This window comes from Schistocerca gregaria, chromosome 3 (assembly GCF_023897955.1).
Source record: "Schistocerca gregaria isolate iqSchGreg1 chromosome 3, iqSchGreg1.2, whole genome shotgun sequence".
Lineage (NCBI taxonomy): Eukaryota > Metazoa > Arthropoda > Insecta > Orthoptera > Acrididae > Schistocerca > Schistocerca gregaria.
The window spans coordinates 414,672,018-414,696,050 of record NC_064922.1 but is presented as its reverse complement, the minus strand read 5'-3'; the positions used below and the strand labels follow the sequence as shown (position 1 = coordinate 414,696,050).

The following is a 24,033-nucleotide window of genomic DNA, read 5'->3' as shown; positions in this document are numbered from 1 at the left end:
ATTTAATACTAGATGGACACAGCAGACAACCAATGAGGATGAACTGAGTTAAAATGGTGACAAAAAAAATTTGTGAGACAACTTGATTTACAGAAGGAATCAGTTTACAGCACATATAATGAGATATCAAGAAAAAATGTCAAGTTGGTAATGGAGGTGTGTGTGTGTGTGTGTGTGTGTGTGTGTGTGTGTGTGTGCGCGCGCAATTTTTTTGGGGGGGTGGGGGTAGGAGTAAAATTGTAGAATGAAACCACAACTTGACCACAGTAAGCAGGTTCACAGGAATAATAAGTGTAAAACAAAGCATAGAGCTATAGGCAGAGATGCCAAATGAGTGAAGAGAGTACTGCATGATGCCTCCAATGAATACCATAACAGAATACTGTCAAATGATCTTTCACAAAACTCGTCATATGTAAATGCTGTTAATAGCACCAATGTTGGTGTCCAGTCCCTAGCAAATCAGACAGAAAGCGAAACTGAGCAAAAGCTGAAATGCTGAACTCTGTTTTCAAATATTCCTTTAGAACAGAAAACACAGGAGAATTGCCCTAACATAATCCTTGTACCATGGAAAAGATGGGCGAAATGAAGTATTATATTAGTGTCAGTGGTGTCAAGGAACGGCTGAAATCGTTAAAATTGAACAATGTTCCAGAGCCCAATGGAATCCCTATCAGATTTTATACTGAATTTCCAGCTGAGTTAGTCCCTCTTCTAACCATAATCTGTTGTAGGTCTGTGGGAAAAAAAAGAAAAACAAAAAAGAAAAAAACCATGCCCAATAGTTGCAAGCACAGGTCACACCTGTCTACAAGAAGGGTAATTGAAGTCATCCAGAAACCTGCTATCCAGTACCTTAATTTTGATTTGTTGTATAATCTTAGAACATATTCTGAGCTCAGTCATAATGAGGTATCTTTAACAGCACAACCTCCTCCATGCCAACCAGCAGCATGGATTCTGAAATTATTGATCATGTGAAACACAACTATCATTTTTCTCACATAACATACTGAAAGTTATGGATCAATGCAGTCCGGCAGATGCAGTATTTCATCATTTCTGAAATGCATTTTACTCAGTACCACACCTACAGACAAAAGTATGATCACATAAGGTGTCAAATGAAATTTGTGACTGGACAGAAGACTTTCTGATAGGGAAGATACAGCATGTTATCTTGGATTGAGAGTCATCCATCAAATGTAGAAGTAACTTTGGGTGTGCCACAGGGAAGGGTGTTGGGACACTAACTGTACTGTTCATGTTGTATATTAATGACCTTGCAGGCAGTATTAATACTGACATCAGGCTTCTTGCAGATGATGAATTTAACTATAATGAACTATTGTCTGAAACACGCTGCATAAATATTCAGTTAGCTCTTGATAAGATGTCACAGTGGTGCAAGGATTGGCAATTTGCACTAAATGTTCAAAAACATAAAATTGTGCACTTCACCAAAAAAACACCATAGTATCCTGTGACTATAATATACATATTAACCCTTTAACTGCTCGTCGTGTTAACGCACGTGCTTTTTTTGTGTGTATGTGTGTGTGGGGCTTGAGGTTTTCGGGCGCTAAACAGTGTGGTCATCAGTGCCCAAACGCATAGAAACAGGAACACATGTGGTGAAGGGACGAAGACGGACAGCGAACAAGGAGAACGGGCAAAAGACACAGTTCCAAATCCTTTGTAACTGTCCTTTTGTGCTCTGAATGTGTTTACGTGCACCACCAGTTTATGCGTAGACACATTCAGACTACCAGGTAGAAAAGGACTGGTGGCAAGCGTAAACACGTTCAGAGCAGCTAAAGCGTTAATGAGTCAATGTTGGAATCAGCCAACTCATAGAAATACCTGGGTGTAACAATTTGTAGGGATTTGAAATGACTGCTCAGTCATGGGTAAAGCATGTGGTAAACTTCAGTTTATTGATAGAATACTGGGGAAATGCAGGCAGTCTAAAAAGGAGATTGCTTCCAAATATGTGTGCGACCAGCTCCAGATTATTAATCAAGTTTGTGGGACCTGTATCAAATAGAACAGAGGATACTAAAAGTATACAGAGAAGGGCAGCACAAATGATCATAGGTTTGTTTGATTCATGGGAAAGTGTTACAGAGATACTGAACTGGCAGAATCTTGAAGATAGATGTAAACTATCCAGAGAAAGTCTAGTAACGAAGTTTCAAGAACGAGCTTTAAATAATTACTCTAGGAATATATTACAGCTCACATGGGGATCATGAGGATACAAGTAGAATAACTACAGCAAACACAGGGGCATTCAAACATTCGTTCTTTGCGCTCCATCCATACATACGTCCATACCCTAATAAATGGTAGAATGGGACATACCCTCTGCTGTGCACTTCACGGTGGTTTGCAGAGTATAGATATAGATGTACAGTGTATGTTGCACAGGTTACACGTGATGGAGTGACTTACACAGGAGAGGGTAGCCTTGTAAGCTGCATCAAACCAGTCTTCTGAACAAAGACTATAACTGCTACAACAGCACTAACATAACTGAAGAAACTATATTTTCCTGGAAGGACTAGAAAATGTGACACTTAGCCTCCTGAAAATAGTGAAGAACAGGAACTCTAACCGGAAAAAGTAGACACTATAGGCACTATCTGGTAGACTGGTGCATTAAAGATATGCCACTCAGCACTGACAATCAAAAATAACAACCTAATAATATTATTATTTGTTCATCCTTAGATGACTGTGTATAATGATATAGAAAAATTACTTCTAATCAGATGTGGTCAATATAATCTAGCAGACAGACTGGAGACATTTATATATAGGAGCTAATATGTGAATGTCCTAAACATAGATAAATTCAATGAAAATCTTACATCTAATCCTTCCTCTTCCTTCATTGCTTCTAGAGTCATAAGTCCACACCTTGAAAGCAAGTCACACCCCTTTATACACAAAACTTCACTAATACAAGCATTATGTTTCTCCAATCGGCTTACTCCAACAGGGTGCAGGGCATTTGATTACACTGAATGATGGCACAAGACGAGAACGACACAGTGATCCTTCAATACTGCAGTATCCTCTGTGCCAAATTGTAACAGCGAAAGTTTAGTGAACAATGCTAGCTGTCAATAAATTATTAGAAGTTTGTCATCATATGTTACATATGTATCTCGGATGCACTTATTTGTATGTTTCAGTTTCAAATCAAAGTTTTGTGTTTTACTCAGTTCTAATTTATACTATGTGATCAAAGGTACCCGGACATATGTCTGAAAATGACTTACAAGTTCGCGGCACCCTCCATCAATAATGCTGGAATTCAATATGGTGTTGGCCCACCCTTAGACTTGATGACAGCTTCCACTCTCGCAGACAGTCAGGTGCTGGTGGAAGGTTTCTCGGGGAATGGCAGGCCATTCTTCATGGAGTGCTTCACTGAGGGAGGGGGGGGGGGGGGGGGGGTATCGATGTTGGTTGGTGAGGCTTGGCACGAAGTCAGCATTCCAAAACATCCCAAAAGTATTCTATACAATTTTCAGGTCAGGACTCTGTGCAGGCCAGTCCATTACAGGGATGTTATTGTAGAGTCCCACTACAGGCCATGCCTCGATCTTATTGAAATATGCAGTCACCATCCCTGAATTGCTCTTAAGCACTGGGAAGCAAGAAGGTGCTTGAAACATCAATGTAGGCCTGTGTTGTGACAGAGCCATGCAAGCTCCCTCCATGAAACACACGGTCACACCATAACACCAACGCCTCCGAATTTTACTGTTGGCACTACACACATTGGCAGATGACGTTCACCAGGCATTCGCAATACCTACCCCCTGCCACTGTATCGCCACATTGTGTACCGTAATTTGTCACTCCGCACAATGTTTTTCCACTGTTGAATCATCCAATGTTTACGCTTCCTGCACCAAGTGAGGTGTCGTTTGGCGTTTACCAGCATGATGTGTGGCTCATGAGCAGCTGCTCAACCATGAAATTCAAGTTTTCTCACCTCCCACCTAACTATCATAGTACTTGCAGTGCATCCTGATGCAATTTGGAATTCCTGTGTGATGGTCTGGATAGACGTGTGTATTACACATTATGACCCTCTTCAAGTGTCAGTGGTCTGTCAGTCAACAGAGGTGGTCGGCCCGTACGCATTTGTGCTGCACATGTCCCTTCACGCCTCCACTTCACTATCACATCGGAAACAGTGGACCTAAGGATGTTTAGGGGTGTGGGCATCTTGTTTACAGACATATGACGTAAGTGACAATCACCTGATCACGTTCATGTCCGTGGGTTCCACGAAGTGCCAAATTCTGTTCTCTCATGATGTCTAATGACTACTGAGGTCGCTCATATGGAGTACCGGGCAGCAGTTGGCAGCACAATTCTCCTAATATGAAAAACGTATGTTTTTGGGAGTGTGGGTAGTTTTGATCACACAGTGCAGATCTCTTGAGTTTACCAGACCAACATAGATCTAGTGAGAGGGCGATCCACTGAGGATAACAATGTTTTGGATTGTACTGTGTATAAGCCTACTATACCTCTATAAGATTGGTTTTTGATGGCACTGGGGTGACAGTCCAGACTGCGTACAGCTCATGATCCAGGTTAGGTTGGAAGGTGATAGATTGGCAGTGAGATGCCAAAACAATGAATGTGCCATAATAAAAAGCCATTTTTGCTAAAACAAACTGTGGTAACAGACTGATCTGTGGTATAGTCTAAGGCCTACATTAGATTGTGAATGGAGTAAGGTCTCTCTTTATAATATACATTAGGCATTCCACAGTTACATTTAAGCTCCTAGTGAATATCGGTACAGCTTACATACATTAAGCTAGGCTGACAAAGACACACAAAAACCACAAACTTGTTGGTCTTGCCTACTTCAACAAATTAACAGCATAGACAATGTCAATAAATAAATTTGAAATTAGCATTGCAAATGGTTGAAAAGTACTGAATTTTGCTGTCATCAGGAATTCCAGGCGTGTGTGATCAATAGCCTACAATTCTCATGTGAATGAACTATAAACAAACAACAGATTAAATAAACAGTAGACTTTATTGTATATCCAGGAGTCTTGCCACATATCCTATCCATTTTTTTTAATGTCTTGTACTTTTTGTTCTTACTGTCTTTGTAATTCATCGAAGTATGCAGGGCATTAACCCTACATAATCAATTATCTAATTATTTATTGTCATTTACCTAATTATACACTGTATTATTTTCTTGTCTTTATTGACATGTACCTAATTATTTTGCTGGATGACATTCATTGCACGTAAACTACCAAAATGTGAACAAAGAATTTGCATTTGTAAATAGTACTGGCACTTCGAGAAAAATCTGAATGCACTAACAATCAACAGGCCCTTGCACTTGGTGGAGTCACTGTCAGATTCTACAAGAAATCTGCAAGTTGAATGTCTCCACTCCTATCCCCATAATTCCTTGAGCAGAAAACTGGTTACTGTTACTGGTGAAGTACATGACGTAGGGCGTACTACTTACCTAAGGAGTCGCATGACTGATACATAGAAGAACTGTTCTAGACTAGAGTGCCCCTTAGTTATGATAACAGACTGATCTGGAGTATAGCCTGAGGGTGGTTCAAGTAGAAGGTTTGATATGAATCATCAGCTTTGACCAGTGATATGTTAATGGCTTCTGTCACATCAACTTTTCGTGTACATATTTACAGTTTTGTTGTTAGTTGGTGAAGCCAGTGAATTTGAAAGGACATAAATAAATAAATAAAAATGGTTGAGGTGACACATTGGCCTGTGGCTTAGACCAAAGTATATGTCAGGTTGGAATGTAAAAGTATGGGTGTGAGTTGGCAAAAAAACTGTATGTTGTCAGACTGATCTGTACCTTAATGTGTTTGAAAAAATCATCACTAACATTGCATTACAGTCACCATGTTGTTTACAGCATTTATTGCATGTTCCCTATGTCACTGGTCAAAACTGACAACTCTTATCAAACATTCCTCTTTATCTCATGATGTTTAGGAATTCTAGTTCATGCAAGGCTGTGCAGTTTTAAGGAAATGAGTAATTGTTTCACAATAGGCAATCACAGTTAATAATATCGCAGGAACCTTAAAAGGCATGTGGACACAAGCAAGATATAAGCCATATTTTACAGTTAAAAGAAAGCTGTATATTAATATCAGCAATCACCTGTCATTATATTTAGTTTTTGATTGGCAGTTTTCTGAAACTGTAGAGCAGCCATACACTAGCACCATCACAAATTTCAATAATTATTTTTTTTATCTGCCTATTCTTATAGCCACCTGTCTGTTCACGACTGTCTGCTATTCCGTGCCAAATAGCATACTACCAAACTTGAAGCAAATAAGCAACACGCCTTTTACAATTTCAGTAATGCTGAAGAACAATTCTAAATGACTACAAGCAAAAATGAATTAATCAAAAATATTACAGAGATACTATTCCCCAAATAAAGTCAAATTATGTGCAAAAAATGAAGCAATAGGCCTACTTGTTCTTGTCACTACGATTTTAAGTCTTGTTAACAATAGGTCCAAAGGACTCGTTAGTTTTGAAAATAAGAAAACACGTAATAAGTATTATGGCAAATTTCTGGTGCAAACAAACTACTTTTGATATTTAGCACTACCTATAACATTGAGTGCTTTTGGACCTCACTGTCTTCCAAAGCCAGAACGAGAATGTGTGTGGACAAAGTTCTTCAGAAGGTCTACTTAACAATAAATTTAAGTCCAGCTTTGTGAAACTGCTGCAGCCAGTAAAACATACAAATAAATAAAGCTGTGGACACCACTTACCCTTTCTAGCTTTTGGAAATATTCCCTCAAAAACGATATAGGGTTTTCCGGTCTTGAAACGCAAAGCTGTACAATGCAATCTTTTAGGACTTGCTGAATGTTGTGCTTCTGAACGTAAGCCTCACATTCGCGCAAACTCTGTTCTTCATCCAAGTTTGCAGCCATCTTTGCGCGAAGGTACTTTTTATGTATTACGGACTGTATTAAGGGGTATTCTAATACACACTTGTACTAATAAGTTCACAACTTATTACACGATTGCTCAGCGACAATTCAATCGCTCTTGATCACTTCAACACAAACATACGCAGAGAAAATACATCACACACTTTCCCCTAGCAGAAAACAATTGACATCCGATGTAACTACGAATTTAACACAGAGATAGTAGAAACGAAAGAATAGCACTGACAGTGGAAGTGTAAATAAAATGCTCGAAATTTCACAGATGCAGGACAAACTTGTATTTTCATCAATTCCCATTTCCACTAGAGGTGTTGTGGAAGCAATTGCTTGTTTTGTCAGCCAATCAATTAAAGTAACCACACGGGCCTGAGGACAAGAGAGAGGAAGATTAGAAAGAAAGCCATTCAACGTCAGGCTTAAAAAAAGGCTTAATATAGAAAAACGTTGCGCATTTCGGGTATTATTGTCGTACGCATTTATTCCATTTTGTAATTCCAACTAATTTAGCAAGCGCTTTGTTTTAGAACGAAATCCGTACCAGGGCAGAACTTAGTGGTAACGCTCGAAATTTAAAGTGTCAGGGAAATTTTCGGTACTCCCAACAATTCCGAAGGCATTTATGTTTCATTATGGTGCCACTTGCGTCCTCCAGACCAACGTAACTTATCGCTATTATTTGTTTGACGTTCCTACTTCAACAATGAACTAGTGCACGAAAAACTGTCGAAATATGGCTCGATATTCGTTAAAGAAAACATATAAGGAATTCGAGACTGAATGGGCGTATACATTAATCAGTATCACTATTCATTGTCATTTTGTGTAACGTAGTGGCAGGGAGAAGTACGGAGAGATTTTAAACGTCCCCATTGATTACCTTTTTCTGAGTGGGATGTAAATGAAGGGGTTGACAGTACAGAAAGAAGTCAATTGCATGAGTATAAATCTATTCAGCACCCTACCAGAGCATATTAAATGTCATTTAAAAATGCGGTGGAGTTTAAGACAAGGAAAGAACACTCTGTTGGAGAACCATGTAAACTTCATTGCCACGTAACTGTTCAGAAATGCTCTAAATTTTAGTTTGTCATTAGAATAGCACTGAATTACACCAATGAAAAACCATTTGATTGTGTGGAATGTACATCTTTTACTTCTTTTCACATCCCAGATAGAATTCCCTGTGGGATCCATTTTGTGCAACAGCTCATTCAAAGAGATAAAGGCAGCTTCACAGTTAAACCTTATCTACCTCACCCCACTGTATGCTAGTTTCTTCTAACTTGTAAGAGTTACAGCTCGTACTCACCCCCGCTGACACCTCGACTGACTTGTACCATATCTTATTTATTTACCTTTATTTATCCAAGACCATATCAAAATGTACTTTTTTTTTGTTTGTAAAGGTAAGACAGTGCCAATCAAGAGGCTAAAATATCACACAACATGCATAAATTGCCTTTAGATGATAGGCCTGGTAGCCTATGGGAATAGGACAGGTGTTTGGCCATGACCTAGGTTAAGGAACCATCCTGGCATTTGCTTTATTGCTACTTGAACAAAAAAAAAAAAAAAAAAAAAAAGATGAAAGACAACCAATTTTTTTAAATTTATTTGTTTATTTGGTATGCATATTCCATAGATCCGTACATGCGAGTGATTCGCCTGGATGTGGAATGTGTCAATATAATTGTAAAAATACAGTTAACGCTACAGAATACTAATATAATACAATGATGTAGATATTAATATGTATCACTTTTTCTCATTTACAAGCTGTCATTTAACTAGTATAGCAATTCTCAATATAACATTAACACTATAACATTAACATAATATTGTATCGTCCATCTAATAATTAAGAGACTAAATACATCTATTATTAAGGGAGGGCATTACGTCTGGAAAAGAATTCATGTAACGAGTACAGTGGATGGTCAAGCAGGTATTTTTTTAACATACCTTTGAACATACCTTTCATTTTCTCTTGTACATTTAAAATAATTAGGCAATGCATTAAAAGTCTTTATAGCAGCATACTTTACTCCCTTCTGTACAAGTGTTAAATTTTTTAGTTCAACATGTAGATCATCTTTACCTCTAGTATTGTAGTTATGGTATGAACAATTTGTTTCATACTGAGCATAGTCTTTATTAACTACATTCATCAGAGAGTATATGTACTAACATGTTGTGGTCAGAATACCTAAATGTGTAAAAAGTTATCTACATGAGGTTCGTGGAGGAAATCCACACATGATTCTGACTGCTCTCTTCTGAGCAGTTAAGATTTTTTTTGGGGCTGGTGAATTACTCCAGAATATTAAGCCGTAACTTATTAATGAGTGAAAGTACCCAAAGTTAGGCGATTTTAAAATGTTGATGTCCCCAAAATGAGTAATGATTCTTAGAGCAAAAGTTGCTGATGAAAGCCTTTTTAGAGTAAGGGACACATGCTGTTCCCAGTTGAGCCTACTGTCAATGTGAACCCCCAGGAATTTAGTGGATTGCACCTGTTCTAGTGCCTGGTTGTATAAAATTAGTTTTTTTAACATTAACTGAAAGGGAATTAATTGAAAACCAACTGTAACTTCTCTGAGTATATCATTAACATCAGTCTCCAGATCAGTAGTAGTCTTACCATCTACGACAATGCTTGTATCATCAGCAAACATTGTGAATTCCCAATTTTTACTAATGGACAAGGGCAAATCATTAACATACATTAAAAACAGCAGGGGTCCAAGGACAGACCACTGGGGAACTCCATGCTGAATTTTGCCCCATTCAGAATCCACTAGATTAGAACATCCTTTGTTGCGCCCATTTAGAACCACCTTTTGTTTCCTGTCTTCAAGATATGATTTTAGCCAGTTACCTATAGGTTCTTTGATTCCGTAATGATAGGCCTTATCCAAGAGTATCTTGTGGTTTACACAATCAAAGGCCTTGGAAATATCACAGAAGACACCAACTGGTGACTTCATACTATTAATAGACTCCAAGGCATCATTTGTGAGTGAATATATGGCACGCTCTGTGGAAACCCCTTTTTGAAAACCAAACTGTCTGTGGTTAATAATATTAAGTTTATCAAGATGTGCCACAATCCTTTTATACACTGCCTTTTCAAGAACCTTTGAAAATAAGAGAGAGACAGGACGATAATTTTTGACATCTGTAGAATCACCAGACTTCAAAAGAGGTCTCACAATGGCATATTTTATTCTCTCTGGAACAACTCCCTCATAAAGAGACATGTTGCAAATGTGAGCAAGTACTACATTTACATCATTACTACAGGCTTTCAACAATTTACTAGAGATGTTATCTATACCTGAAGATCCTTTACTTTTCAATGAGTGTATTATTTTTTAAATTTCATTAACAGTTATGGGTGTTACATTTATATCATTAAAACATGTGGGAGGTTAAGTTTCAGAATATCTGCGGCTTTCCTTAGGTCACCACTGCAACCTATTTGAGAGGTGACACTTAGAAAGTGGTTGTTAAATGTGTCTGCTATCTGTTTACTATCAGTTACTTCCAAATCGTTAATGTCTAGGACAGCAGTTTTTTCATTGTCAGATGGTGCAGTACCTGTTTCCCTCTTTATTGCATTCCAAATCGTTCTAATTTTATCGTTTGAACAGTTAATTTCAGATTGTATGCACATACTTTTAGATTTTTTAATGGCTTTAGTTAAGATTTTGCAGTATGTCCTATAATATTTCATCTGGAGGGGATTATGGATTGTCTGGATATTATATACAGTTCTCTTTTTTTCTGGCATGATATTTTTTATGCCCTTGGTGAGTCATGGTTTTTTGCTTGATTGCCTGTTCTGTAGTCTTACAGGCCTTTTTTGGAAAGACATTTTCAAATATACCTGATAATTCATCAGTAAATAAATTATATTTTGTATTAACATCATTTGCAAGATAAACATACCTCCAGTCAGTCTCCCGAATGCATAATTTGAAGTTTTGGATATTTTCCTCATTCATGTTTCTAATAGTTTTCCACTGTGCACTAGTTTTGTTCTGATTTGCCCATCATGATCAGAGAGACCATTTATGACTTTTGCAACTTTGATGTGATTAGTTTTACTCATATCTACAAAGATATTGTCTAATAGAGTGCTGGAAGTGGCAGTAATTCTTGTGGGAAAGCTGACAGTGGAGACAAGGTTGTATGCACGCATTAAATCTGCAAACTCTGTCTTAGAAGATGAGCTTTTTAGGAAATCTATATTAAAATATCCAGTCACTATAATGTCCCTATTTTTTCTTGTGAGATACAATAGCACAGAATCTAATTGTTTCATGAATACCTTAAAATTACCAGATGGAGCCCTGTACATTGCTGCAATTACCAGTTTCTTGTTAGCTTCTAATATTTCTGCGACACATGCCTCAAAGTCTTTCTCTACACAATATTTCTCTACGTCTATTGTATTAAAGGTTAGGCTGTTTTTCACATAAATAAGTGCCCCACCTTTTCACATATGCTTTCTACAAAATGAGGTAGCTAAAACATAGTTCGGTATATTGAGTATTTCGATGCCAAAAGTGACATGGTGTTCTGTCAGACAGAGAATATGAGCACAACTTGCGCCTGTTGGTTCATCAATATTTACAATAAATTGGTCTAACTTACAAAGCAGGCTTTGAATATTTTGGTGAAAATTTTTGAGCTTATTTTTAATTACATGATTGGTTGTGGTGCTGCCACTGTTGGGACTGAGTTTTATTTATTTTGACATACCAGTATTACAGGAACAGTTTTCTGCAGGGAAGAGGGGGCTGTTGTGCTGGTAACACCCACATTTGTTGTTATTAACTACATTACTTACATTCTGATTGGAACCTTCCCCCTTCTGCCCCAGTACCATAAAAAATCCCCATTTGCAGCTGAGGACTTTCTTGATCTCAGGCACATCCTATGTGGAGCAGCTGCAGTCACTACTGTGTTCCTTTTTGCCACAGAGAGTGGATCTCCTGTTGGTGAGGTTTCTACACTGTACACTTGATCCTGTGGGGGTTGATGTTGCTGTTTCTGCTATTGATGACTATTCTTCCTCCTTAAATGCTGCTGCTTCACAAGTTGGCAGTGGACTAACATTTCCCACTTGAGTTGTAACTGCTGGTGCTGTCTTGCTTTTGTATAAAAGACCTGTTTGTGTTGATTCACATACAGGTGCTGGGGCATATGAAGTCTTCCCTTCAGCTGTTCCATTAGGTTTGAAGGAGTATTTTGACGACACTGTCTGTATTTCTTCCAATGGTACAGTTTCAATGGACACAGGTGCTTTTAGAATGATTGGAGGAGTGGTGTTTTCACATAGTTTTAAATTTTCTGCTAATAGTGCTTTAGCGAGTACACATTTTCCTAGCTGGTTCCTGTGCATTCCATGTCAAGTAATATGGTTTCTCTCCTTGGAATTACTGTCCAAAAACTTCATGTCCTTGATTGCTTTGCATACCTTTTCAAACATTCTGTTTGTGAATTTGATTTCATTATTTACACATGAACTGTTTATTAGATCATGTCTATGTGGGATGCTAACGGCGATTGTTTTTCTTGACGAGATTCTTTCCAGTGCATTTCACAATGCTGTGATTGCATTTTTCAACTCATTTTTATAAACATTGTTAGCTCCAGCAATAATTACACAAACATCGTTTGGTTGAGGGCTTAAATCTATAATTATTTGCTGGAAAGGAGCCCCAGGTTTTACAGAAAATTTAGATTGCATATTCGTAGTGGCTGTATGCAAAGATACAAACTTTTGGTTTTGTCTCGTCTTCTCTCAATAATTTCATTTGTCGGTGTTTCTCTTGTGTAATGGGCGCAAACGAGTTTTTCGTAACTATAGCAGATATTGGAGCACTTTGAATTTCAGTAACGGTTTCTTTGAGAGTGTTGTAGTTTTACTTTGTTCATTTTTCACACAAGGATTAAAATCGACATTTAAAGAATTAATTTATGATTCGATGTCATTCATATAATTTTTAGCTATTGCGAGTTCTTCTTTCAGCACATCAGAGATGAGTTCTTCAGTACCAGCATTATACATCTTGACTGCACTTTTTTGACCACTGCACTGAAAAAAGCCACATACAAAATTTTGATATATCACTTTTCTGTTCTTCATACACAATATAATAGGATATGCCTATCTTAACAGAAGTCTTACTTGGGAAAAAAACAAACAGTGTGACAAAAGTTAAAGGGCCTTAAAATCAGTTTTTTCCATTTCTTTCACCATCAGAGCAATCTAACGTGTTCCTTCCAAAGCAATTATCCTTGTAGAAGCCTTATTTGGGGGGTGGGGGGGGGGTGGGGGGTGGGGGGTGGGAAGTGCCAATAGTTAGAGCCTTAAAATCTCTTTTTCGCATTTGTTTCACCATCAGTCAGCCTAATGTGTTCCTTCCAAAGCAGCTCAGACATGAACAAGACTAACCTTTTAATTTATTATTACCAACCATTTATTTGATCTGATGGATTTCCAGTCTGTAGTCAAAGGCGACTGCAATGAAATGTTTAAATACTACTTTTTTAGCCAGTCACTGCAGCAGGATGAATCCAAGATGTTACAGAACAGATGTGAAACCTTTCACCTGCAACAGGTGCCTGTAGTATGCCAAACTGGCACTTCCAACTAATATCCACTATTTGTTTGTATAGGTAAGAATTTTTTAGATGTCCCAGCGCTTCTGAGAATATTATTCTGTGGAATGACAGAGAGAGGAAACGTGAAGTGTGGCATAGTTCTACTAGCATAAAAAATTGCACTGTGGGAATCAACATGATTCCTCAGTTCCTAAGCTGCAACGGCAGTGGACTTTCAGGGGATTACTTAGATATACATTAAAGTTTGTGTAACATAAGTTTAGTTATTGATTGTAATGATTTTCTCAGACACATATCAAATGGCAACTAATATTCTGTTGACAAATGTTAATGGTGCTTTCTCACACTCCTTTTTGAATCCATGTCAATATCTATACTCTGCAAACCACTGTAAAGTGAATGGCAGAGGGTACTTCCCATTGTACCAATTATTGGGGATTCTTCCCTTTCTATTTCCATATGGAATGTGGGAGCGATGACTGTTCAAGTGCCTCTGTGTTAATTGTAGTTTGTTTAATCTTGTCTTCGTAAACCCTGTGAGAGACTCATAACTTTGCATTTCTAAACACTTGAAGCGAGTTGTCAATCTTTGTGGCACTTTGAAATCTTATGAAGATCTGCTGAATATTTGCGTATTTGTGAATTTTCAGATGAGACTTCATTATAGGTAACTGCATCATGTGTGAAAGTCTTGTGTGCTAGGTCATTAATATACAACATGAACTGCAAAGCCCAACACACTTCCCTGTGCCAAGCCTGAAGTTACTTCTATGTATGTTGATATCTGTCCCTTCAAGAAGACATGCTCTGTCCTCCCTCCCAGGAAATCCCCAATCCAGTGACAAATTTCACTTTATATTCCATATGATTATACTTTTGATGGTGAGCATTGGTGTGGTACTTGGTCAAAAGCTACCTAATTACCTTGACTCATGGAATTCTGGATGTCATATGAGAAAAGTGCAAACTGGATCTTGCATGACCGATTTTTGGAATCCAGGCTTGTTGTATGGAGGAGATCATTCAGTTCTCAATATCTCATTACATTTGAGCTCAGAAAATGCTATAAAACTTTACAGCAGATGGTTGTAAATTATAATGGATAGTAGTTTTGTGGATCACTTCTGCTACAATTTAGATAGGTGAGACCTGTGCTTTCTTACACCTGCTGGGCATAGTTTCTTGTTGAAGCGATCTACAGTATAATATGGTTATAAGGGGAGCTAACTCAGCTGCAAATTCTGTATAGAAGTTGACAGGAATTCCAAAAACCACTGGAGCTTTGTTCTCTTAAAAGTTGCTTTACAGTGACTGATACCATGTAGGGTCCATTCAATCTGAACTGATCTACTAAGTATTCATCTATCAAGCACTTGATCAAATATTTTTCTGAATCTGAGTCACAGTCCTTCAAAACACTCCTCTTCAGAAGTAAAGTATCAAGTTCATTATCAAAGTAAGACACTACTCCCCCCCCCCCCCCCCCTTTATCTAGTTTTCTGAAAATGTGCATCTTATTGCTTGTTTCAGTAGAGGTTTGTATTTTAATAATCATTGCTGCTACAACTGCCTCATGGTCACTGGTACCAGATTCACTGCGGACATCCTCAAAGAGGACATTTCTATTTGTTCTCATTATACATGATACATTTCTATCACGAGTGGGCTACCAAACTACCCGTTCAAAGTAGTTTTCAGAGAAGGCATTTATTATTGTTTCCCCAGATGTCTTGTCATACCTACCACTTACAGAGCTGTTAGGCCCTATTCACACAGGGTACTTAAGACTCCGAGTGACTGAGATACTTTGCAACTGAGAAACCTGGCTTGTGTAATTAGGTGGGTTTGTTCAGATAGGGATTCTACAGTAGAGGCGTCCCACAGTTGCTGCGACTTGAATACTATTCGGCTCGACGCATTAGTCACCAAGTCTCCCAGTCTCTCAGTTGCATTTGTACCATTGGGTTGTGCAATGTATGAACAATAGTTTAATTTGAAATTTGTCTGAGAAGTGGAGAAATATCCAGAACTATAAAATTACAAATTGGATGGGTGATACGAAAGGAGGTGACAGAGAGAGCAGGGCATGAAGTTGCCAATGAAGTTGATCTATCAGAAAAGTTCATTATCAGTAATTAAAATTTTTAACATAAAATAAATACACCCTACTCATTGTGCTTTAAGATCCATTTTACTGAAAAACTACTCAATGATTTATAAGGATCCACTATACAATAAATGTGGAACAAAAATGTTTTTAATTAGATTAATATGTAAAGAAAAATGTACAGAAATACATTTATAAGTTTTACAGAAATACACATTACACACATAAAATTTTGTAAAGAAAGACAACTACAGTAGATCATGGTTATTGTTGATGCTACTTCCATTGCCATGGGAGGGAAGCACGGGGTGTCAGAAAGTAGTGGGCTAAATAATTCCTTAGTTTATAAGTAATAGAATGAGCATGCAGGTCAGTGTCTCTCCTTGGCTGTATTCTGACTGTTGGTGTTTCGGAGTTGTTGCATTGTTGTTCACCACAACTGTATTGGATACCTTCATGTTTTCGAATGAAGTTATGCAATATGCACATGGATTTTATTATGTCGCTACTCTTTCTGTAGTTTGAGAACAAATAGGATTGCTTATCTCAGGACTTGGAAGTTCTGCGTCACCATTCCAAATGCACATTCCATAGATTATCGAGAGTTTTTTTGTGGGTGCGGTTGCATCAATTAGTGTGATAATGGAAACACTTCGTCTCCTACAAAGTAATGAGGGATATTTTATTCATTTTCATCATCTGGTAATCTTGAAAGCAATGCTAAGTTTAATCTTTCATTTGTAATCCAGTGTTTGGTTGCTGAAGGACAAAATATCCCTCCATCGCTGTTTCTACCTGCATAATCAGTTTCAATGATAATGAATAAAACATCAGCATCACTGCATGCCAGCAATACTGCGGATAGGTAGTATTTGTAACTGAAGTTAGTTGACCCTGCCCCAGGTAATTTATCGATATGTTTCCCATCCAATGCACCCAAGCAGTTAGGCAACTTTTACCTACAATTTATATTATTCTCAGTGTAAGCACGAACCCACAACTTTCTCACTTTTCTCATTCTGCACTGGCAGTAATTATAATACTGTATTGTAATATCATTATCCGTAATACTGTCGCTGGACATTGTACTACTGGGGTCACGGCACACAAAAAAGCGCGCTACATACATCCTTTGCCCACGGCCAATGAGACTGATTTAATTCACACCACAAGAGACTTGACTGTACAGGAGACTCAGGTCACGCCTGTGTGAATGTTATCAGCTATTTGAGATGTCCAATCTCCTAGTCGATTGGTTGTCTGGTAGCTGGAGACCTGATTTGAGTATCCCTTTGTGAGTAGGATCTAATTATCTGGATGGTTAAAGTCTCCTTTGACTCCTAAAGAATAATTGGGAAATATATGTACTAGTGAACGTATATTTTCTCTAAAGTATTTGGTGGCATCTGGGGGTGGGACTGGTGGTCAATAGAAAGGTCCAGTTACAAGTTTGTGTGAAGCCATGATACTGATTGTGAGTCTTGTCCAGACAGTCTAGGTCTTGCTCAAACACTCTTGCATGCGATTTGAATTTTCATCTTGTTGGATTTGAGTTTCTTGTCTACTGAAACAAATACAACACCTTCATTTCTCAACAGTCCATTCATTTGATATAAACAAATTTTCACCAAAGATCTCAATGTTATCAATTGCAAGTTTTAACCAGTTTTCAGTTATGTGAGATCCACTGGTTTTTAGGAGTGCTTCAAATGCTATGACTTCTTTGAAAATGTTTCAGCAGTTAATCATTGAAATTTTAACACTCTCGCTCATGAAGGCATTCCTCTGCCCCAGCAGAGTGCTCGTATTTATACAAATAATAGTCTAGTAACTAAGTTCCAGGAGTTTCCAGAAGTTAAAAATCTTAATTGATAAGTAATTAAAGTAGGCAGTAACCCACACATCACAAGCCTGCAATTACTGCAACCTTTACACAACGGTGCATAATGTTCACTACTTTGCATTACTCCCCCTCCTTGCAAAATGCCGAACTGCTGGTTTGACAGGACGGACCTAGATCTGGATATAGTCAGTGGTTGTTTATTTGACAGCAATGGTGGGTCTTTGAAATCTGATCACATTGTCGTATCCTCATGATCACTGCAGTGTTCAAATGGAGTTACTTCCATCAAGATCACCAGCAAATATTATTTTGTGAATGGCAATGCTTTGCTTCTTGCATCTGAATGATGAGCTGTTTGGTACAATCTCTTTCAGCATCATCAAGCTGAAATGGAAACAAAGTATTCAGTGTTGTTTCAGCTTCTTGACTGGGGATCGAGGAAAATGGTGTGAGATCTGTAGTGCTTTGATATCTATGTGATGTGTAAATGTCACAACAGGCAATACAGTGAAACCCCTATTTTTTGTTTTCGTGCACTCCAGATGTAAAAAACGCAAAATTGAGGAAAATGTTAAAACCCCTCAAAATATAAGCAAAAACGCACACAATTGGCATATATGTTTAAAAATCGCAATCCCCTCCAATACTTTGTATTAACATCTGTCTAAGTGAAGGAAACTGAATGTACAAAACTGTGCTTAAAGAGTAATTTGTGGCAAAGAATTTCATAAGTTCTTAAAAAATCACAAGTGTGTAACAGCAAGTAAAAACTCATCAAAAAATTGGAATCGGTGTCTGGGTACAAGGTAATTAAGCTAATTTTCCAACATGCTACGACCACGAACTATACATTCAAAACACGTTTTGTGAGATTATCCTTTTTGCTTATCCAGAAAAAAGCAAAAATTGATGAACATATTGAATGAAATCAAAATCATCACAGCCAATGGTAAGTGGTTAAACCATAAGCATAAATGTGGACATCTGCGTAATGATAAATTTTGTCACCATTGCTGTTACTGTTTACTACTTTTCTTATGTCATATGTCATATGTTCACCACCATTAAAGTGTTATTTTAGGTTCAATGAGAGAAACAGAGACATGAAAAAATGAGTTTACTTTCCCAGTTGGCATTGCAAGCTTATTAGAAGCCAGCTCAGTGAATTTCTATGAACTGTGTAAAATGTAAATCTGAAAGAAAGCTCAGGTGGTACAATTTTGCTTCACGTCCTCTTATCACTGCTGCCAGTCTTTATGATCTACAGTGTTTGGTGTGTGCGATGCTAAGTATGTACATGAGTAGTGTATACAGTTGTTGCAACTGTATCATGTCAGATTTGAACACAAACGTCTTTACAGTACGTTCTTGGAAATCCCTTGTTCTATTTCCATATTTCATCTCGGTCATAGCACATCATCTGCATGAAAAGTATATTTTCAGCACATCACAAAGTGCTTTCACCCCTAACTGCTCTCCTGTCATTGAAGGGCCATTCCTCCTCTCCACACATCCAGTAGGTGAGCTCATTTTACATGTATTTGTGTGGTGTGATGGCTGTGCTGGCTATTGGGTGACTTAACAAGTTACCAGGCAATAAGAGTTCACTAGCCGGAAGCGACATTTCCTCGATTCTGACCAAGCACATTCATTGAAACTCAGTGTTTGACTTTAAAAGGTTGATATTGTTGCTGAATACAGGACATCAGAAATACATGGAGAAAGATGAGACTGAGTGGAACAAGAAAAGGTGGTGGCTGGGCCTCTTTGTCACGTATTGGTTCAGTACTGAACACTGTGCAACAACTGTCTTGTTTTTCCATTACCACTGCAACCTAGCAGTAGTTCTATTATAATTATGTGGTGGAGCTAAATGTTGCAAGTTGTGCTGGCAACACTGATCGTGGACCACATCAGCATTTCCTCTCTCACGTCTCCCGTCTCCACAATGGCCTACAATATTCTCTTAACTCTGTCACTACCTGTGGTGCGAACCATCTGCCTTTTGTGCCACTTATACGTTGTTCAGTCACATCAAATGCCAAAAGTATGAAAATGGGATGAAGTCAAGTGAGACATTGAGTAAGAACTTAGAATTGAATTGACATAAACCTTACTAGGAAGAAATTAAAATCAGGCAATTTTTAACATTGATTTTATGGATTTTTCACAGGGGCTACAAATGTATGGTGTAGAATCGAGAAAAACGTAAAATTGCAGAACATAAAATTGATGTTCCACTGTATCATACCAATATAAATATCTGCCAAAATCTTATTAGAATGTTTCAAGAAGCCATTTCTCTATGTGTGGTAGGAAATTGTCATCCTGTGAGCAATGCTGCACTGTCAAATTTCTTATAACACCGGTACTGACTCAAACACCTTTTCACAGTCAGAACATAATGTTGTGTTCCATGCTTCAAAATCAGGCTCTCAACAAGAAATCTGGCAATTTTGAGAGTTGCAGCCTTCAGTACAGCTTTGTTAGCAGTATAGCAGGTAAGGAAGGCAGCTGACCGTCTAGTTAAACAAGAATTTAATTACAGTCCACTGAAATGAAACAAATGGAGGAGAAATTAGTGCAAGATGTCCACACATAATTGAAGCACATGCTGTTGTTGTTGGCATTCCCTATAGTGGCCAGCATAAAGACTTACAGATTTCTAGAGATCTGGCCAATGATACCTACTTCTGTTTCTATCAAGGGCCTTCACAAATGTCAAATGATCTTATGGTGCATTATGAAAATACTTCAGTATGGCTGGCCATAAATGAGCTGGGATGATGAGCAACCATTTCCATTCCACTGAGTCGTAATTCTGTCTAAACAGTGTTTCTTTTATTAGTCTGAGTTATCATTTGATACTTCATTCTCTAAGTACTCTATGGTCTTCAGTAATGCTGGATCTTCACTTTGTTTTCAAGACTTATTACTTATATAATAATGTGAACGCATAACCCATGATGTTTGCATGTGAACATGCTTATGTATCAACTAAAAACTCATTTCATTGACATGTGAGCAATACATATATACAATTTCTTTACAGAAAATTAAAGTTCAATGACAGTAATTGACAATAATTCATTAAGTGGCACCTACTTAAAGCTAAAAAGAATAAGAATTCACATTTAATCTTATTTGGTACAACACATTGACAGCAACAGACAGCATGACATAGTATTAAATTTTATATCATAAAACTTTATAGAATGACTAAAAAATTGGAATATGTGCTGCAACTTCTACAGGATTTGCAACTGAACATGCCAATACAGAAATAAGAGGACGTCGTTGCTCTGAGGATGGCCGCAATACCATAATTCTTGCTGCACAGCGTTCCATAAGCAAGCACCACTTTAGTGCTGTTCTTGAATCATCTTTCATGGCCAGAAATTCATTAACCTTGAACAGAAATAAAGAGATAAAAATAGAAAAGGCTAATAATGTAATACTACACAAAAGAGAGGATGTAAAACTGAAAACTATGTAAACATCAATATTCTATTTACTTTTGAAGCCAATATTTATCGTAATGTTTATTTCCTATTATGTATTCATTTACACACAGTATCTTCCTCTTTAGTGAAAAAAGGCTTGCTGGAAAAGTAAGGACTCATTATATTATATACAGTCATGAAAAATTGCAGCACTGGTAGGTGCTGAGTGGGACAGAGCTAAGATGTTTCAATTTTGATTTGATTTTTTATTGGTCCAGTTTTATCATATATCACAAATTGTACAATTGATATTGGACAGGTCAAAGATAAGTTACAATAATACATAGTATTAACAATTAAAATTAGGTACCTACTACAATTAATTTTGTTACTTATTCAGAAATTCTCTGACAGAATAGAAACAGTGCTTTATTAGAAATGCCTTTAGTTTAGCTTTAAATATTGGATGAGTAGTATTTTTTATTTCCTCTGGTATCTTATTGTGTAGTATTACACCAATGTTAATTATGCTCCTCTGATAAGTGGTTGCTCTGTGATATTTTTAATGTATATTTGATTCCCTTCTGGTACTATAGCTGTGTACACTTTTGTTCTGTAGCAGTTTGCCTGTTTTCAGGAAGTAGTCCCTAGTGAACAAGATAGTTTCATAAATGAATAAACTTGGAACATTTAGAACACCAAGCTCAGCAAAATGGGATTTACAGGACTCCATATTTTGAAGGCCACAAATTATTCTTAAAGGTCTTTTTTGCATTCTAAAAACCTTTACATTGTGAGTAGAGCATCCCCAGAAAATGATCCCATATCGGATTAGTGAGTGCAACCGTGCATATTATGCCTGCAGTACTGTTGTTTAGCTTGTCGTAGCCTTTAAAATTCTTAGGCCACAGCACATAGATAATAGTTTTCTACACAAGTTATTTATATGTGTGTCCCATTTTAAGTCTTTCTGAACCCAAAGACCCAAGAATTTTGTGACACATTTTCTAGGGGATCATTTTTTAATTGAGCTTGAATAGACATTTGATTAGTTGGAGGAATTAAATGAAAAGCAACACACACACAGTTTTTTCAGTATTTATAATGAGTTTGTTTTTTGTGAACCACTCAGAAAGTCTTTTCATAGAACTTTCTGCTGTGGACCACAAAGTTTCTGGACTGGATCCAGCGAGCAATATGCTGGTGTCATTGGCAAACAGGATAGTTTTTGTGGGACTCATATATTCAACTAAGTCGTCCACATAAATCAAGAAGAGTAGTGGACCTAAGATTGAGCCCTGTGGTACACCATATTTTACTGGTAATTCCCTAGAAATTAAAGGAGTTGTTTCTTGTTTTATTCATTTTGTTGAGTTCATACTGAAGTGATACTTTCTGCCTGCGGTTTTTAGGTATGAACACAACCAGCTATGTGCTACACCTCTTACTCCTCGCCTTTCTAATTTTCCGAGCAGAATGTTATGGTCCAGGACATCAAAGGCTTTTGATGGATCTGGAAAAATACCTGCAGCTAATTTATGTTGATCAAGGGATTTTAAAATGCAGTCTAAGAATTCGAAAATTGTGTCTGTGTGGATTTAGACTTTCTAAAACCATGTTGTACAGGTGCATATTTATTTATGAAACTTAAAAGCCTGTTATAGAAGAGTTTTTCTAGAATTTTTGAGAAGGAACTTAACTGTGACATGGGTTGGTAGTTTGATATTTTTTCAGAAGAACCTTTTTTTTAGCAGTGGTGAAACTTTTGCTATTTTAAAAATATCTGGGAATACACCAGTTTTTAAAGAGAGGTTGAAAATTTTTGCCAAGGGGTTTGCTATGTGGTGAGCATGTGCTTTTAATATGAAATCATGTACTTCACCAAGACCACTTGACATTTTATTGCTTAATGATTTAATTTTACTTATAATTTCATTGGGGTTTGTTTCATACACATACATAGAAGCAGTTGAGATCACTGACTTGCTGGAGAAACTTGGGACTGGTCCTTGACAGTGTACTTGAATGAGGTCTTCAGCTAGTGAGGTGAAGTATTCATTGAATTTTTTCACCACTGAATTTGGGTCTGTCACTTTTGAGCCTTGTAGTGTTAATGATACATTCTTTTTCTCTGGCACAGAACTACAAGTTTCTTTGTTTATAACTCTCCATGTGGATCTCATTTTGTTAGATGAGTTTCGTATCAAATTGTCATTCCACATAATTTTTGCCTCTTTGACTACTCTACCATAGATTCTTTTGTAGGCTTTTGAATAATCTGTGAATTCATGAGTCACTCTATATTTCTTACAAGAGTACTGCAGAAATCTGTTTCTCTCAATGGAAATTTTTATGCCTTTAGTTACCAATTGCTTATTATTGTTAGGTTTTACTGCTTTTGGAAATGCTACATTAAAATAGTGAAGAAAGACCCTCTGAAAACTCATGTACATGCTATCAACATTGTTCTGAGTGGCGATGCTTTCCCAGTTTTCCTTCGCCAGTAAGAGGTTAAAAATTCTAATGTTATCTTCAGAAAAGGTGCTTTTTTCAACTACTTTTCCAGAACTGCTACTACTTGTTGGCATTTTTATACACAGAAGCTGTGCCTCATGATCACTATAACCCATGCTCACTACTCTCCTTGTGAATCTGTAAGTTGTTTCTGAGATGAATATTTGGTCAATAATGGAATTTGTGCATTCTGTTAATCTTGTTGGACAGTGTACTGTGGGGACCATATTGAATGTGTTGGTCATATTTATCAAAGCATCTCTGCTGCTGCTGTCTTTTGAAAAATCAATATTGAAATCCCCACAAAGAACTATCTTCATATTTAGTGTACTGATCCTGTTCAGCAGAACCTCTTGTTTATTCATGAAGACTGACAGGTTTCCGCTTGGTGCTCTATATATGTTAATAACTATGAAATTAAGCTCTGGCAGTTTGGTAATGGAAAGTTCAAAGCCTTTTTCAATT

The 24,033-nt window shown here is 37.3% G+C and overlaps 2 protein-coding genes across 4 annotated transcripts in view; both read right to left on the bottom strand.

The window, feature by feature from the left end:
• LOC126355089 (cAMP-dependent protein kinase type I regulatory subunit) overlaps positions 1-7,703 on the bottom strand; it is a 267,006-nt gene extending 259,303 nt beyond the window's left edge. Inside the window, exon 1 of the mRNA XM_050005279.1 lies at positions 6,840-7,703. Within this exon, the coding sequence (XP_049861236.1) occupies positions 6,840-7,004 (165 nt within the window). The 5' untranslated portion in view covers positions 7,005-7,703. The remainder of the gene's footprint in view (positions 1-6,839) is intronic.
• An 8,290-nt stretch (positions 7,704-15,993) lies between these two features.
• Positions 15,994-24,033, bottom strand: part of LOC126353865 (meiosis-specific with OB domain-containing protein) — a 284,756-nt gene continuing 276,716 nt past the window's right edge. Inside the window, exon 10 of one of the 3 annotated variants that reach the window (XM_050003033.1) lies at positions 15,994-21,019. In XM_050003033.1, the coding sequence (XP_049858990.1) occupies positions 20,831-21,019 (189 nt within the window). In that variant the 3' untranslated portion in view covers positions 15,994-20,830. The remainder of the gene's footprint in view (positions 21,020-24,033) is intronic. The other 2 variants (XM_050003036.1, XM_050003035.1) reach the window with 2 other exon arrangements.